The 13,088-nt window shown below is 38.4% G+C and overlaps 6 protein-coding genes across 7 annotated transcripts in view; 3 read left to right on the top strand and 3 right to left on the bottom strand.

The window, feature by feature from the left end:
* Positions 1-1,135: 1,135 nt before the first annotated feature.
* LOC108361832 (farnesol dehydrogenase-like) lies at positions 1,136-3,170 on the top strand. The gene is made up of 2 exons (XM_017614597.1): positions 1,136-2,750; positions 2,822-3,170. Exons 1-2 carry the CDS (start codon positions 2,172-2,174, stop codon positions 3,020-3,022), a joined length of 780 nt encoding a protein of 259 aa, XP_017470086.1. The 5' UTR covers positions 1,136-2,171; the 3' UTR covers positions 3,023-3,170.
* Positions 3,171-3,265: 95 nt separating this feature from the next.
* NO66 (Bifunctional lysine-specific demethylase and histidyl-hydroxylase NO66) lies at positions 3,266-6,254 on the bottom strand. Its single transcript, XM_017614589.1, has 3 exons — positions 4,772-6,254; positions 4,331-4,689; positions 3,266-4,261 (listed from the first exon to the last, which is right to left on the bottom strand). Exons 1-3 carry the CDS (start codon positions 6,150-6,152, stop codon positions 3,497-3,499), a joined length of 2,505 nt encoding a protein of 834 aa, XP_017470078.1. The 5' UTR covers positions 6,153-6,254; the 3' UTR covers positions 3,266-3,496.
* Positions 6,255-6,708: 454 nt separating this feature from the next.
* Positions 6,709-7,167, bottom strand: LOC108361458 (bifunctional lysine-specific demethylase and histidyl-hydroxylase NO66-like). Its single transcript, XM_017614082.1, has one exon. The coding sequence runs from the start codon at positions 7,165-7,167 to the stop codon at positions 6,709-6,711; it is 459 nt and encodes a 152-aa protein (XP_017469571.1).
* Positions 7,168-9,231: 2,064 nt separating this feature from the next.
* On the bottom strand, positions 9,232-9,756 carry LOC108361894 (salivary glue protein Sgs-3-like). The gene is made up of 2 exons (XM_017614672.1): positions 9,378-9,756; positions 9,232-9,314 (listed from the first exon to the last, which is right to left on the bottom strand). Exons 1-2 carry the CDS (start codon positions 9,685-9,687, stop codon positions 9,286-9,288), a joined length of 339 nt encoding a protein of 112 aa, XP_017470161.1. The 5' UTR covers positions 9,688-9,756; the 3' UTR covers positions 9,232-9,285.
* A 161-nt stretch (positions 9,757-9,917) lies between these two features.
* Positions 9,918-13,088, top strand: part of mRpL33 (mitochondrial ribosomal protein L33) — a 34,564-nt gene continuing 31,393 nt past the window's right edge. The window contains exons 1-4 of one of the 2 annotated variants that reach the window (XM_017614582.1): positions 9,922-10,084; positions 10,152-10,255; positions 10,324-10,381; positions 10,443-10,598. In XM_017614582.1, the coding sequence (XP_017470071.1) occupies positions 10,044-10,084; positions 10,152-10,255; positions 10,324-10,376 (198 nt within the window). In that variant the 5' untranslated portion in view covers positions 9,922-10,043 and the 3' untranslated portion in view covers positions 10,377-10,381; positions 10,443-10,598. Of the gene's footprint in view, positions 10,085-10,151; positions 10,256-10,323; positions 10,748-13,088 lie in introns of those variants that run through there. The other variant, XR_001847370.1, reaches the window with a different exon arrangement.
* The window catches only part of norpA (no receptor potential A), a 196,884-nt gene continuing 194,238 nt past the window's right edge, over positions 10,443-13,088 (top strand). Inside the window, exon 1 of the mRNA XM_017614534.1 lies at positions 10,443-10,514. The gene's annotated coding sequence lies outside the window, so the exon portion shown is untranslated. The remainder of the gene's footprint in view (positions 10,515-13,088) is intronic.

Raw genomic sequence — 13,088 nt, 5'->3', positions numbered from 1 at the left:
CAAGCAAAAATAGTCTCTCAAAAACTCATGAATCTAGAAAATCGTATTTTCTGACCTAAATCGACAGGCCGCGACCTCTAAATGGCCTTTAAAAAATCTATAAAAATAGGCAATAATATTTCTCATAAAAACGAATCAAATTAGGGGGTAGGGTCTTTAAATTTTCAAAAAAAATCATTTTCAATGGGAAACCTAATGTATATACTATATAGACTTTCTTCTGTTCGCCCATCCATCAGCAGCAGTCACTCAACATTTGAATTCAATGAATGAATTAAATAGAATTATAATCTGATGACATGATGAGATTAGAAGCCTCATGGCTCTTTGGACTCTACATTATGGGCAGTAGCGCCGGCGTTTCCAGACGCGCCGGCGTCGCCGCCGCCGCCGATTCTGTTTGAAGTTGAACACGCCGCCGCCGCAAAGCCTGTCGGCGTAAACCTCTAATATGTATGTATGTATGTATGTATGTACAGACGCAATGTAAACAACCGAGCATGAGAAGTAAAGAGCTTAAGTAAAAGGTTTTATTTTTTTTATTTAGGTAAACGTTCCTCAACCGCATCTGATAACTGAGGCGTAGGAAAACTCCTCAAGAATCTTTTTATGCGTTTAAGCAAAATTTCCTTACCAAGCCAGTTCTAATTTTTGTAGGCAAAACTCATAGAATTGGAAAGCTAAATTTAACACCCAGTTTGTCGGCGCCTAGAAGAGAGGGAGAATTATTTTTTATGTAGGTATGTGCTCTGCTAAGTTTTCTGATGATCGTGCATATGCATACCTACTCGTATTCAAGTACGTAACTATGTATGTATGTATGTATTTAGTTAAATATATCAGACAATGAACCCACAGAAAGTAAAAATTTTTCTAACAACAATAATTAAAAGTGAGAGTATCACTTTCAGAATTGGCGTTAAAATTGGATGAAGGCGAACGAGTTGTCTCAACAGATGTTTGTATTCATTTTTCGCGTTTTACTTGCAAATAAACAACTTGCATACGATTCGACAATAAAAAATATGCTCTTTGTACGGCTTAAAAGTAAACAAGTCAAATTATTAAGTTAAACATTACTTATCATTAAAAAAAAAAAATAAAAATAAAAAATATTATACATATGTTAATACTCGAATTTTGCAATATTGTTACAAAAAATATATGGGTGCATTAAAATCGGGCATGCAAAAAATTTAAATTTACCCTTTTGTGGAGGAAAATGTAGATGACTTGAAAATAATTTCGTATAAGATTTTTCGCTCGCTCTCCTGATTAGACTACAAGAACTCAGGCGAGGTATATACCCCATTTCAATGTCCAGAATGTTTAAATATTTCGCATTCTAGTTTACTTGTCTCTGGAATAATTAGCCTTTTTAATAGATGTGCGATTTAATAGCTTTATTACTGTAAGGCTTCAGGTTTTTTAGAGCTTAGGAAAGCAGCTATATGGAGTGGTTCCAAAGCACAGAGTAGGAATTAATGGACTCATTCCCCGCAGCTTTTGGTACCCATTTTGGGGTCCTTTTCCCAACTACGTTTTAAAATTTATCTTCCCTTTAAACACAAATGTTGTACTGAAAAAATATGAATGTAATACCGAAAATTATCGCGTTGTTTACGCGCCCGAAAATTCAGCATTTTAATAGCGTTACACTTAACCTCCCCCTTTTTAAAACATACACATGCCTTGCCGCAAGCGCTTCCGGTCAAGTTCAAGAACCCAAAATCGAAACCTGCTCCAGTTTAGCGTAAATTATAGCTCGCGCGCACAATGTGCGATAATAGCGCATGAATAATATTACAAGTGAATGCATTTTGTGTGCTTTCTTTCTTGTTTTTTTTGTTTTGCTTAACTTTCAGTCTCGCAACCCGCTGCGCCGATACATATTACCCATATTACTGAAAACAAAGTAGCCAGCACAATCGCCGTTTGCACAATCGCACAGCAGCATGCGCAGCGCTTCGAAGTGAGCTTTGCAAACCAGCCAACAAGGCATCGAAAAAATTCAATTCCCAAAAAATTTATTTAAAGTGCTGCAATTTCGCGCTGCCACTTTAGTGTTGCTGCTATAGGCACGCGTTGAACAACGGTACCCACTGCGCTTTGTTACATTACGTACTTGCTTTAACAGAAAATTTCGTTTCATTTCCCTTTCCGCCAACGCTATGGAACGCTGGGTGGACAAAGTCGCTGTAGTTACAGGTGCCAGCTCTGGCATCGGCTGGGCTGTCGCGCAGGACTTACTTAAGGCGGGCATGATTGTAATTGGTTTTGCGCGTCGCCTGCAAAAAATGGAGGATCTCAAGGAGACGCTGGATGTGTCCATACGTGAAAAATTTTATCCGCGTTGCTGTGACTTGACTGTGCTGCCCTCGCTGAAGAGTAATTTCCATTGGATCGAACAGCGATTCCATAGCTTGCATGTGCTCGTCAACAATGCTGGCATGGTTCAGATGACCAAAGTGCTGGAAGAGAGCAATGAATCGACGCTGAAGCAAGTGATTGATGTCAATTTAATGGGCACAGTGAATTGCACAAAGCAAGCGTATAGGCTGATGCAGGCCACAATGGCGAAGGGTGAAGCATGTCATATAGTAACGGTAAGTAGTCTATTGGGTCACACAGTGCCGTTACACATACCCGAATGTGGCTTGAATTTATATCCGGTGACGAAGCATGCGCTACACACCCTGCATGAGGTTCTGCGGCGGGAGCTCTTTCCGCACAAACTGATGCGATTGTCGGTGAGTGGGAGGGGTGTGGAATTGAATATTTTTTCTTTTTATTTCTTAAATTTTAAATTTTTTCGCCACAGTCCATTAGCCCCGGCCTGACACGTACTGACTTTGGCGGTGCTCCATCTGATGACGAGAAAAAGAAGTGGGAAGAATTGATTGAGCCAGATGAAATTTTGCTGCCCGAGGATGTGGCGCGTGGCGTAAATTTCATACTCTCCTCACCGCCTCATGTGACCATAGCTGACTTACTGATGGTACCAGCGCGCGAAAGGTACTAAAAAGCTGAACTAGGGTGTTCTATCACGGAATACGCGCACTTATATGTATTAGTCTGAGTAATGCTGATATTAGTCAACTAAAAATATTAAGAATCAAAAACTTCTAATTTATAAGAAAAATATTTGTAAATAAATTTTAAATGTACACCACCTCAAATTCGCAACATTTCCTCCATTAGAGTGCGCTAGCTCTTTATAACGCTTGACATTCACTTAAAATCAAAGACATTTATTTACAAAACGTTTCTGCATACTTCATTCCTTTTATTCACAATGCTATAAATTCATTAAGGGTTTCCTTAAAGCAACAATAGCTCAGCTTCAACACTTGAAGAAATTACAGGATACAAAAACCAAACGCTTATTACAAAACGATTTCTCACAAAATGAAATAATTTAAATAAGCTAACAAACATTTTCTTTTTACTATTTTAAAAATATTTAAATATCATAACAAACATTTTCTTCAATCAATCACTTAAAGGGCTTTTCGGTCATCAGCAATCCGCGCTCCCACAACGCCGTCACCATTTGCACCTTGCGTTCTTCATCGTCCATTGGTAGCTGTGACACACCCACATACTCGGGATAAGAGCGTATGAGCACCTCTACGCTTGCCGCTTCATCCGACTCAATTTCAATAAAGTTCGGTTCATATTCGCAGTACTCCTTCGAGTTATCCAAGTAATAGTATATGCGCACCTTGCTTTCCTCCTGCACCAGGCGCAATATATTTGCGCGCAGCAAGCGTACGTTGGTGCGCTCATCGATTTCGTAGTCACACATGCATTCGCCTTGTTCATTGGTAGTGCTGCGCGAACCGAATATGGTGCGCGCGCTCTCTGTTGGCAATACATGTGGCGGCAGAGCTTCATGTTGATACTTTTTAGCGAGTTGATCCACAGCTGCGTCCATCATTTCGGCCAGTGGCGCGCTATCCAAACATTGTCCGAACAGTTCAGTCACTTTGCGTAACAGTTCGGCACGTTCTTGAGTGTCATTGTCGCTGTATGCAATGCCAGCATGCTGAAAAGTATGCAGCGGCAAGCCGCGACGCATATCAAGGTTGCTTTCAATGGCGCGCTGTAACACCAGCGGCACCATCCGCTCGAAGAGGTCAGCGTAAGATTGCTTTTGATACACGCTCAGCGTGATGTGCAATGAATGATAGCCCGGTTCGGTGCAAGCTTGATGGATGGTGCCGCGCGGAAAGTATAACATGTCGCCGGGTTCCAGCACCTAAAGAGACATAATTGATACAGAAACTAATTTATGTAAATGAAAGGCAGGAAATGTTATCATACGAACCTCATCAAATATGGGCTTGCCGATTTCCTGTTGCTTAAAGTTCTTCGACGAAAAACGCGGCAGCTGCTCTGCCTGCGTGCGCGGTTTATAGAGTCGCCAGCGCTTGCGTCCCTCAATCTGCAGCACAAAAGCCTCTATATCATCGTAATGTGGTGCAAAACCTTGGCTGTTGGGCGGTGTGAGATAGGCATTAGCGCCAACTAGGCAGTGGAAGTACTCCTGCAAGGTGGTATTAAGCTGAAACAGCTCTGGTATAAAAGTTTGTGGGTTTAGCAGGCGTATGCTGCAGCCTCGTCCATAGTGATCCCAAACAATAGGCGGCATGGCGCGCCCCACCGGATTAAGTGTTTCTCGTTCACCTGTAAAAAAAAGTAAAAATTAGGAATGCCAACAGAATAAGTGGAATAATTCCTTGTATTAAAGCTACTTTCAGCAACTCACCATTTTTATACGAAGTAATATCGATATTTTTTGTAAATTCTACATGATTTTTTATTAACATCTGGTCAATAGCCTCAAACGATATGAGATGCGAGTAGTAGTTGGATCCCTTGCGCTTGACCAAACAGGCGCCAGCTTCCCAATACTTTGCAAGGAATTCCTTAACCGCCAGTGGACTTAGTAGCCAGCGAAATACCTTTTCACCCTCCTGTATGCTATTCATTTTGACGATATTATTTGGTGGCGATAATGGCTCCATCTTCACCATCTTTGCATCCACAGTAACTTTCGAGGTGGACGCGCTATCACTGCTAGTTGAAGCAATAGAACGTCGTTTTTGTGCGCCTTTCTCTATTTTCTCAGTTGCTGCTGCTGCGGCAGGCATTGACTTCCGCTTATCAACGGTTTTTTCCGCTTGACGCGATTTCTTAGGCACACTCGCTTCACTCCCAGTCTTTGCAACTGCACCTTCATTGGATTTGCGCTTAGGCACTGGCGCTATGTTTTTGGTTGACGTGGCAACTGGTTCATTTTCTTCCGCTGATTCAGTTGAGGATTCGACGCTGAGTTCAGTGCGCTTAGGCACTGCCGCTTTGTTTTTGGTAGACTTGGCAACCGGTACATTTTCTCCCACTGATTCAGTTGGGTATTCACCGCTGAGTTCAGTTTCTTCTTCCTCGCTCTCTTCGTCATCATCATCTGTGTAACTATTTATTGTGTACTCGGAGAATTCTTCAGAGCCACTACCATAGTCTTCCTCGCTGCCAAACTCTGAATCCTCTTCTTCTTCACCAGCCTCTTCATCATACTGCTTTAGCTGCCGCACTAAATAATCTTCCAATTCTTGTTTCTTTTTCTGCTGCGCTTTAGTCAGCTTTTTGGGATTTGAAGGTGAATCGCCCAACAATTGCTCCACCAAAGTGTCGATATCGTTTCCTTTAATGCCGTTGGAAACTTGTTTACCGTTAGTAACTGCGCGTTCACCTTTCTGTTTCTGCTTAGCGGGTTCTGTCTTGTTAGCTGCTTTGTTGGCAACATTTTTGGTTTGAGGTGTTTCAATTTTTGGGGTTGTCTTTTTGGTAGCGTCCTTGGCCTTAGCAGAGCCATCTTTTCCCCTGTTGGGTGCACCTTTATTCTTAGCTTGTGCACCATTTTCCCTCGCTACGCCGCTCGACTTGGCCTCAGCACGATTTTTAGCACCAGATTTTGGTTTATCTTTTTGCAAAGATGTATTTTTCTCCTCGGTTTTTTTGTTGGCACCTGCTTTGCTACCACCAGCAGCACATCCACCGGCTTTCTTGTTGTTTGATTTTCGGCATGTATTTCCGCCTTTCGAAGCTGCAGCCCGATATGCTACAAACGCTGAAATTGGCTCAGACATTTTTACGTACAATTCACTTTGTAATAACACGGAAAAGTTGCTAAATTCTAAAATTAAACAATCAAAATGCGGTATGTGCCCGCTAACCGAAATTGCAGCACGTGCGACTACAGTACGAATGAAAAGTGCGCGAGACCAATAGGAACAGGGTTGCATGCCTGTTAAACGAGGTCGTGTAGGAAATAGATAACCTTAAATTCTATTTGAAATTGAGATAAAAGAAATAAATAGGATTTTCCACGACAGTCGAGTCTACGTAATTGGAACGACCCTGATTTATATCTGGCCAAAGACTGTCAACCCAGCTACACTCCAAAAAATCTTTTTTGGGAAATTTGTATGCGGTTACAACAAGTACAAAGTTACTTGGCTTAATTTAACAGCATTTTAAATATGATTTATTAAAGTATAAAATAATCTAACATATCTCACAATTTGACATAATTTAATGAACAATACAATTTCATAATAATTCAAGCGCTTAAGTAATACCGAATTTAGATACATAATTCACATAAACAAATAGACACCGCGCGCAAATAACTGCTTTTGGCCCTCAAAAATCTCCGTTATCATCACTGTAGCCATTTATTGTATATTCCTCCGAGAATTCATCAGAATCATCGCTTCCAGATTCAACATCACCATCACTTGCATCTTCGCTGTCGGACTCCGAATCCTTGTTGCTATCTGTATCAGAGTCATCATCACTGCCGGACCAGCAGCAGCTACACTCACTGCTTGAATTAGTTTCTGAGTCGCTGCCCGACTCAGAGTCCTCAGTACCAGATTCAGAAGATGCGCTATTTTCACTTTCCTCTTCCTCTTCATTGTCGTACTGCTGCAATTTCTTCACCAAATAAGCCTCCAAATCGCGTTTGGTCTGCTTTTGTGCATGAGTTAGCTTCTTGGAGCTGTCCATTAGTTCTTCTATCAATGTGTCGATTTGCTCCTCCTTAATTTTTTTGGTATTTGGCTCATTGCTCTTGTACTTAGACATCTTTGGTACAGGCATTTTTTAAATTGTCTTTCTAGTTTACTAGACCGCAAGCAAGCAACTAACTTAAAACAATTCGTGAATAACGGATTTAAGTTATGTGTTGCTGCGAAATTAGTGCGGTCAAGGCGAATTTATACAAGGTCATGGACCAAGGCGAATCTATACAATGTGGTGTTAGTGGCGAATTTAGATTACAACAACGAAATCCACATGTATTTTGTATTGCGGGTGTTATGTCAAACCTCAATTCACCCCAAAATTTACATGTATTTTGTTTTTTGCTTTTGATGGGTGTGGTGTCAAATCAGTAAAAGCAAACACAAAAATACATGTAACCTTGTACACCTTGTATAAATCCGCCTCGGCTGCGGTCGGTAGGAATGTGGTTTTTGTGTTGAAGCTTAATTTTTTTCATGGTTGCATTTCCCCTTTCTGAAAACCCAAATTTCTTTACTCTACTACTAAACAGGGCTGCCAACTTGGCTCAAACCGTGCCATTTTTGGCCCTATTTTACATCTAATGGTACTTAATTTTTCAATTTGACACTAGGTTCGTTCGCGTAGCTGTTAATTGTTCATGTTTAACCAAAACATACAAGTTTTTGCGTTCGCGTACGCAAAAAACTTGCAAAGTAGGGGAAATTGAGAGAGCAAAGTGACATTTCATTTTGAGGGGAAGCTGCTGGTTTCTGCTGGAAAAATTTTTGCCAACAGCAATTTGCCAACAGGAAAACAGCTGATCAAAAACAGCTGGTTGGCATTTACGCAAATCACAAAATTGAATTTGATGGTTTGGAAGTTAAAAATTACAAAATGCGACTAATTAAACTTGTAAGAAATAAGTAGTTATTTGTTTAATCAATAAACTGTGTCAGTATAACACTTTGCGATGACTTTTCGTACGTTTTAAATTTTACACTTTTGAATGTAAACAAAAATTATATCAGCTGTTCGTCTAACTTGCAAGTTTCTGCAAATTTTCTGTTCGCGTACTATTTTGGATATTTCTCTCTTGTGAGCGAACAGATGACATTTCGCCGGAATTTGGCAGTTGGTTGGTTTCTGTTGGAGATTTTAAACGAACGCACCTACTAAGTGCCAAAATGGCACTTTTCAAAAATAGTAATATTTCAATACATTTTTGTGAAATCCTTCGCGTGTACTTCTTTTTCTCAACTAAAATTTTATAATTTTTAAAGACTATTCAACTGGTTTATCTTATTTTGGCATTGCACTTTTGTTTTAGAAATGTGGTTCTTATTTTATTGCTAAATGGGAAGGATTAAAAAGAATGGCATCATTTGTGGCACTTTAATTTTTTTATTTGGCACATTTTGGCACTTTTTTATCCTCAATATGGCACCTCATTGCTAGGGATAGTTGGCAGCCCTACTACTAAGGTATTCGATTTGACTGAATGTGAACGGAAAACTACTTGCCATTTGTTTTAAAATAACTGTGTACTAGTAGGGAAGTAGGAATTTACCTACGCAATCTGAATGAGGGGATCAAAATCATAGATATCAGCCCGGAATCCGTCCTGAAAAACATTACTCGTACTTTTGTTTGATTTATAAAGAGTATGAAAACATTAGACTGAATACGTCATATTTAGAAGATGTTTTAGCGCCAAGAACGTAACGAATTGCGACCCTATCTTCGATTAAAAACAACTTTAATATAATGATAATTATTGTCAGATAGAAGATAAAAAGTAAATAAATTACTCCTAATAACAACAAAAACCCAAAAATAGTAGCTCACTAAATAGAAATTTTTATCGAATCCCAAAGTCGCAAAAAATTGCTCAAACTATCATCTGCTAAGTAGATTATATTTCATTTAAAAATACAAAGAGGACCGAGTATTTTCGAACTCCCATGAAATTACTATCGTGAATTTTTCTACTTTGCTGCTTAAAAGACAAAAACTAAAGAAATTTGCATTTATGGCCTCCAGAGGCACCTTTACTATAAAATTTCACATAAAAGAAAGATTTTTTTTTGACAAACTTATAACATTTTTTAACACAGAACAATGAATTTAAAATATTAAGTTAATACACATATAATTTTGGTCACCAACATCATTAAAATCGTTTTCCTCAGCAGCTCCATGTAACTCTCGTCAATATTAGTAACAACCACCGGAACTGCAGCTATCTGAAGAATCAGAACAATCACTGTTAGAATCTGTTGAACCTTCATAACAATAAGAACAATCACAATAACTGTCATCCCGCTGGCGTGTAGTAGTTGTTTTCCGCGCAGCGGTTTTCGACTTTGAATCTGTTGTTGTACTTTTCCTTGTGGAGGTGGTCTTCTTTGTCTTGCTGGCCGTAGACGATTTGGCCTTTGTTGTTGTTGTTGATTTTGGCTTTTTAGCGGCAGCTGTGGTGGTCTTCTTACCGGTTGTTTTTTTGGTAGTCGTCTTCTTGGCGCTTGAGGCTGTTGATTTTGGTTTAGATTTAGTAGTTGCGGATTTTCGTGGTCTCGAAATTGTGCACGAGCCGCCCGAGCAAGTGGGTACAGGCATTTTTAAAATTTAGAAGTTAAATTAAATCGAATAAATATTTTTTATTTGTGAAAATATAACTTAACGCCACTATTGATGCATCGAAACTGCCGCGCAGGGCATGACGAAACACTTGCTGAACCGAAAACTTAACGGAGTTTTTCTAGTTCAAAATTAATTGGAAGTTGTGGTAAATACAACGGCGTTCTGATTTCATGCAGCGGCGCGGCGTGAAACCACTTCACTTGTACAGTACGCATGAAAATCGTTTGCTACAGCTGATTTTGACAAGGCGTGCGTTTATTATGCAGCAGAATTGCACAATTGTTTTCTATTCTGGGAAGTCGTTAATTTTTTTTTATTAAATAAGGATAATAATGCGTCTAACTGAAGTGTTATTTAAGAAAGTTAAAAGCAAGTAAGTATTTTTTGCAATGAAGGCAATGACCATTTGTTATTAATCCATTTTCCTCGGTATCGGACAGACGCATCATGGTGCTCATGGAGAGCGTGGTCAGTGGCCATCAATTCAATATGTTCCGTGATCGTTTAGCGGAAAAGCTGGAGTTGATACGCTTTGATCCATATAGTAAGTCAAAGTGTGTTTTTATAGAGTTTAAAATTGTTTACGCTAAACGAATGTCTTGCTCTTTGTAGTACAACAGGAGTCCATATACCGCGAACGCAAGAGGATACGCAGCGCTAAGTGATATATGTACATATTAATCTGCTAAATGTAGAAAAATAAGTTAATGAGCATTTGTTTTCATTTGTAGCACAAAACTGCTGTTAGATAGCAAATGATTACCATAAAAATAAAAGCACTTCTAGATGTCTGAAGCAAGAATGTAAGGTTACTAAAAGTTTTTGTAATCTTAATACGTATGCACATTTATACAAATTAAATTGGTTTATTTTAGTATACCTATAAAGGGTTATAGTTTGTATATGTACTGACATAATGTTCTGGCAGAGGTCCAAAATGTTTAAATCGATGCTTAAACTAAGCTTGGGGAAAAAGTTAAAAGGCTTATTTAAATAAAAGTTGTAATGAATCATTGGAAACATCACGAGAATTAAGGTAATATTAGTGGAAAGAAAAATTTAAACAATGTTGCTGCGGCGGTACTATTGTATTTATTAAATTCTGCTCTTTATTATTTCACTTTAATTAAATAAGCCCGACTATAAGTATTTTTGATGTATACTTTATTCTAGCAAACTTATTCTATTTTAATTAATACTGTTTTAATCTCATAAAATTAATTTGAAGATCGCAGGCAGCATCAAGCTGCAATATAACGGAGTATATAAAACTCTTAAACTAATCCTGCTATTACTTATAATTTATTGGAAACATTAATATTTCCGGTGCTCAAAAATGTTTAAAGCCATCTGCACCTTCAAAAGTATGCGATTTCCATGCGACATTAAATCAAATTATGTTTACCAGTTAATCTACATCAAATCCGATTAGTCGTAGTGAAATTAACTTAATTAGTGTGATTTACGCAAATGTTTGCAAAGAGACCTTATTCAAGTTTGCATTTTCCCTCTAATGCCGACCACCTGTGACAATAACAACAGCAAAATGACTAACAACAGCTTTCTCAAAGTACTAAGTTCATATAGACCATGGTTCAGCGTTTGGCCAACACATGTACAACGCATGAGCCTATCATTATTGTAACTTTTTTTTTCTGCGCCATTCATTAGGGAAGCCATTTGAATGCAACACAATGGTCGATATAACAGTCAAGTTCAAGCAGCGGAAACTACTGATGACTAATCACAAATTAAGTGTCGTAGCTTGAAGTGAGTGTGAGACTGATAAACGAATGGCGAAAATTTCAAGGCTGTTCCGTTGACGCCATTGCAAGCGGACGCACATATAGGTGCATTCTATATATGTACGTATGTATATACGTTTGTGGCCGCTTCCGCAGCAACGTGCATTTCCGCATAGCACGGCGCCAGTGAGTGTGCCGAAAAATGCAACTGTAAGCGCAAATGTACTCATTAACCCATTTGAGCGCACATACCAAAAGTGCACCTACAACACCAATAGCTTTGGTTTGCTTTGAATAGTCATTGCCATTCTTCACCTCATTGCATCCACTACGTTTACACTTCTCCCCAACAGCGAACAACAGCACGTTGCCTTCGAAGCTGCTGTTGCGGTTGGCAAATTCTTGCTATCTACATTTCCTCTTCCTGATCTTTTGTTTTTTCACACTTTTTTGGCATTTCGCCGACGCGCAGGAAGTAGCAGCCATTGTTTGTGGCATCAATAAAGCAGCGGAAATGCATCAACCCTTGTTTGATTGTGTGTTACCCATGTATGTATATATGCGCACATGTCCATATGCCGGTGTCGTCATGAGAAATTGTTAACCGAAATGGTGGTTAGTGGCATCGACGAAGTAGGCGAGGAAATGCAGACTCTACGGAAGAGCTTGCGCGTTAATGAAATTTTCGTCAGGAAATGTTTTGGTACACAAAAGGAACAATCGATTGTTGCATACTTGCTGGCGTATTGGCAGGAAATGAGATACAGATTTCGGTAGCACAAAAATAGAGTTAAGAAAAATTTAATGAAAAGAAAAAGGCGAATGCATAAAGTTTCGTAAGTTACTAAAAAAAGAAAGACAAATGCTTCAATTTGCTCTTAGAATAAAGTAAACCATACCAACAACGTTAAGAACTCAGAGAATATAGACATCTGAGATACTTTATCTGCTTATACTGGAGAGTAGTGCAAAAACTCTTAAGGGAGATATTAAATTGGAAAAAAGCCTGATTTCCCCGTGAAACAAAAAGCGGTCCTTGAGGGCTATTTTAAAATAAGTTTAATGTTTTGTAAATTTATATAATTTTTGATAATACGCATGGTATTGGCGCATTTTGATAATTTCCCTCAAAGGGGAAATTTCAAGGGAAAGTTTTCAAATGGAGAGAAATTTCCAAAGAATAATTTAAATTTAATCTTTTTTTAATACTTTTTCAACGAACAAATGTAGACCAGTTAAAATTTAAACAAATTTCCCTCTGGAATATATCTAAGGAAATTATTGAAAAAAATGATTTATATATTTCTTATTAACCGTCAAAAGTAAAATGTCTTATTATTCTCTGGTTTTAACCAGAGACTGAAAACAAAAGTTATTTTACAATTTTTGACACCAAAAAGGCATAGGCACAAAAGGTACCATTAGAATCATCTTTCTTTGTAGGTTATGATTCCTCCATGACTTTTAAAAACCTGACTTTTATCATTTTGAGCAAATAATACCGATTAACTGCCTTTAATTTGTTTAAGGCAAAAATAAAAGTTAAAATTTGCCGTTTATTTTTTTTTTTAGCAGAAAATAATCGGCAATTTTTGACCTATATTTTTCAGGCAAAAATAAAAGTCAAAGTTG

The sequence above is a fragment of the Rhagoletis zephyria genome, unplaced genomic scaffold (genome assembly GCF_001687245.7).
Source record: "Rhagoletis zephyria isolate East Lansing unplaced genomic scaffold, Rhagoletis_zephyria_1.1 Rzeph_scaffold_00019, whole genome shotgun sequence".
Taxonomy (NCBI): Eukaryota; Metazoa; Arthropoda; class Insecta; order Diptera; family Tephritidae; genus Rhagoletis; species Rhagoletis zephyria.
The sequence above is the reverse complement of the archived record's forward strand: the minus strand, read 5'-3'. Positions and strand labels throughout refer to the sequence as shown.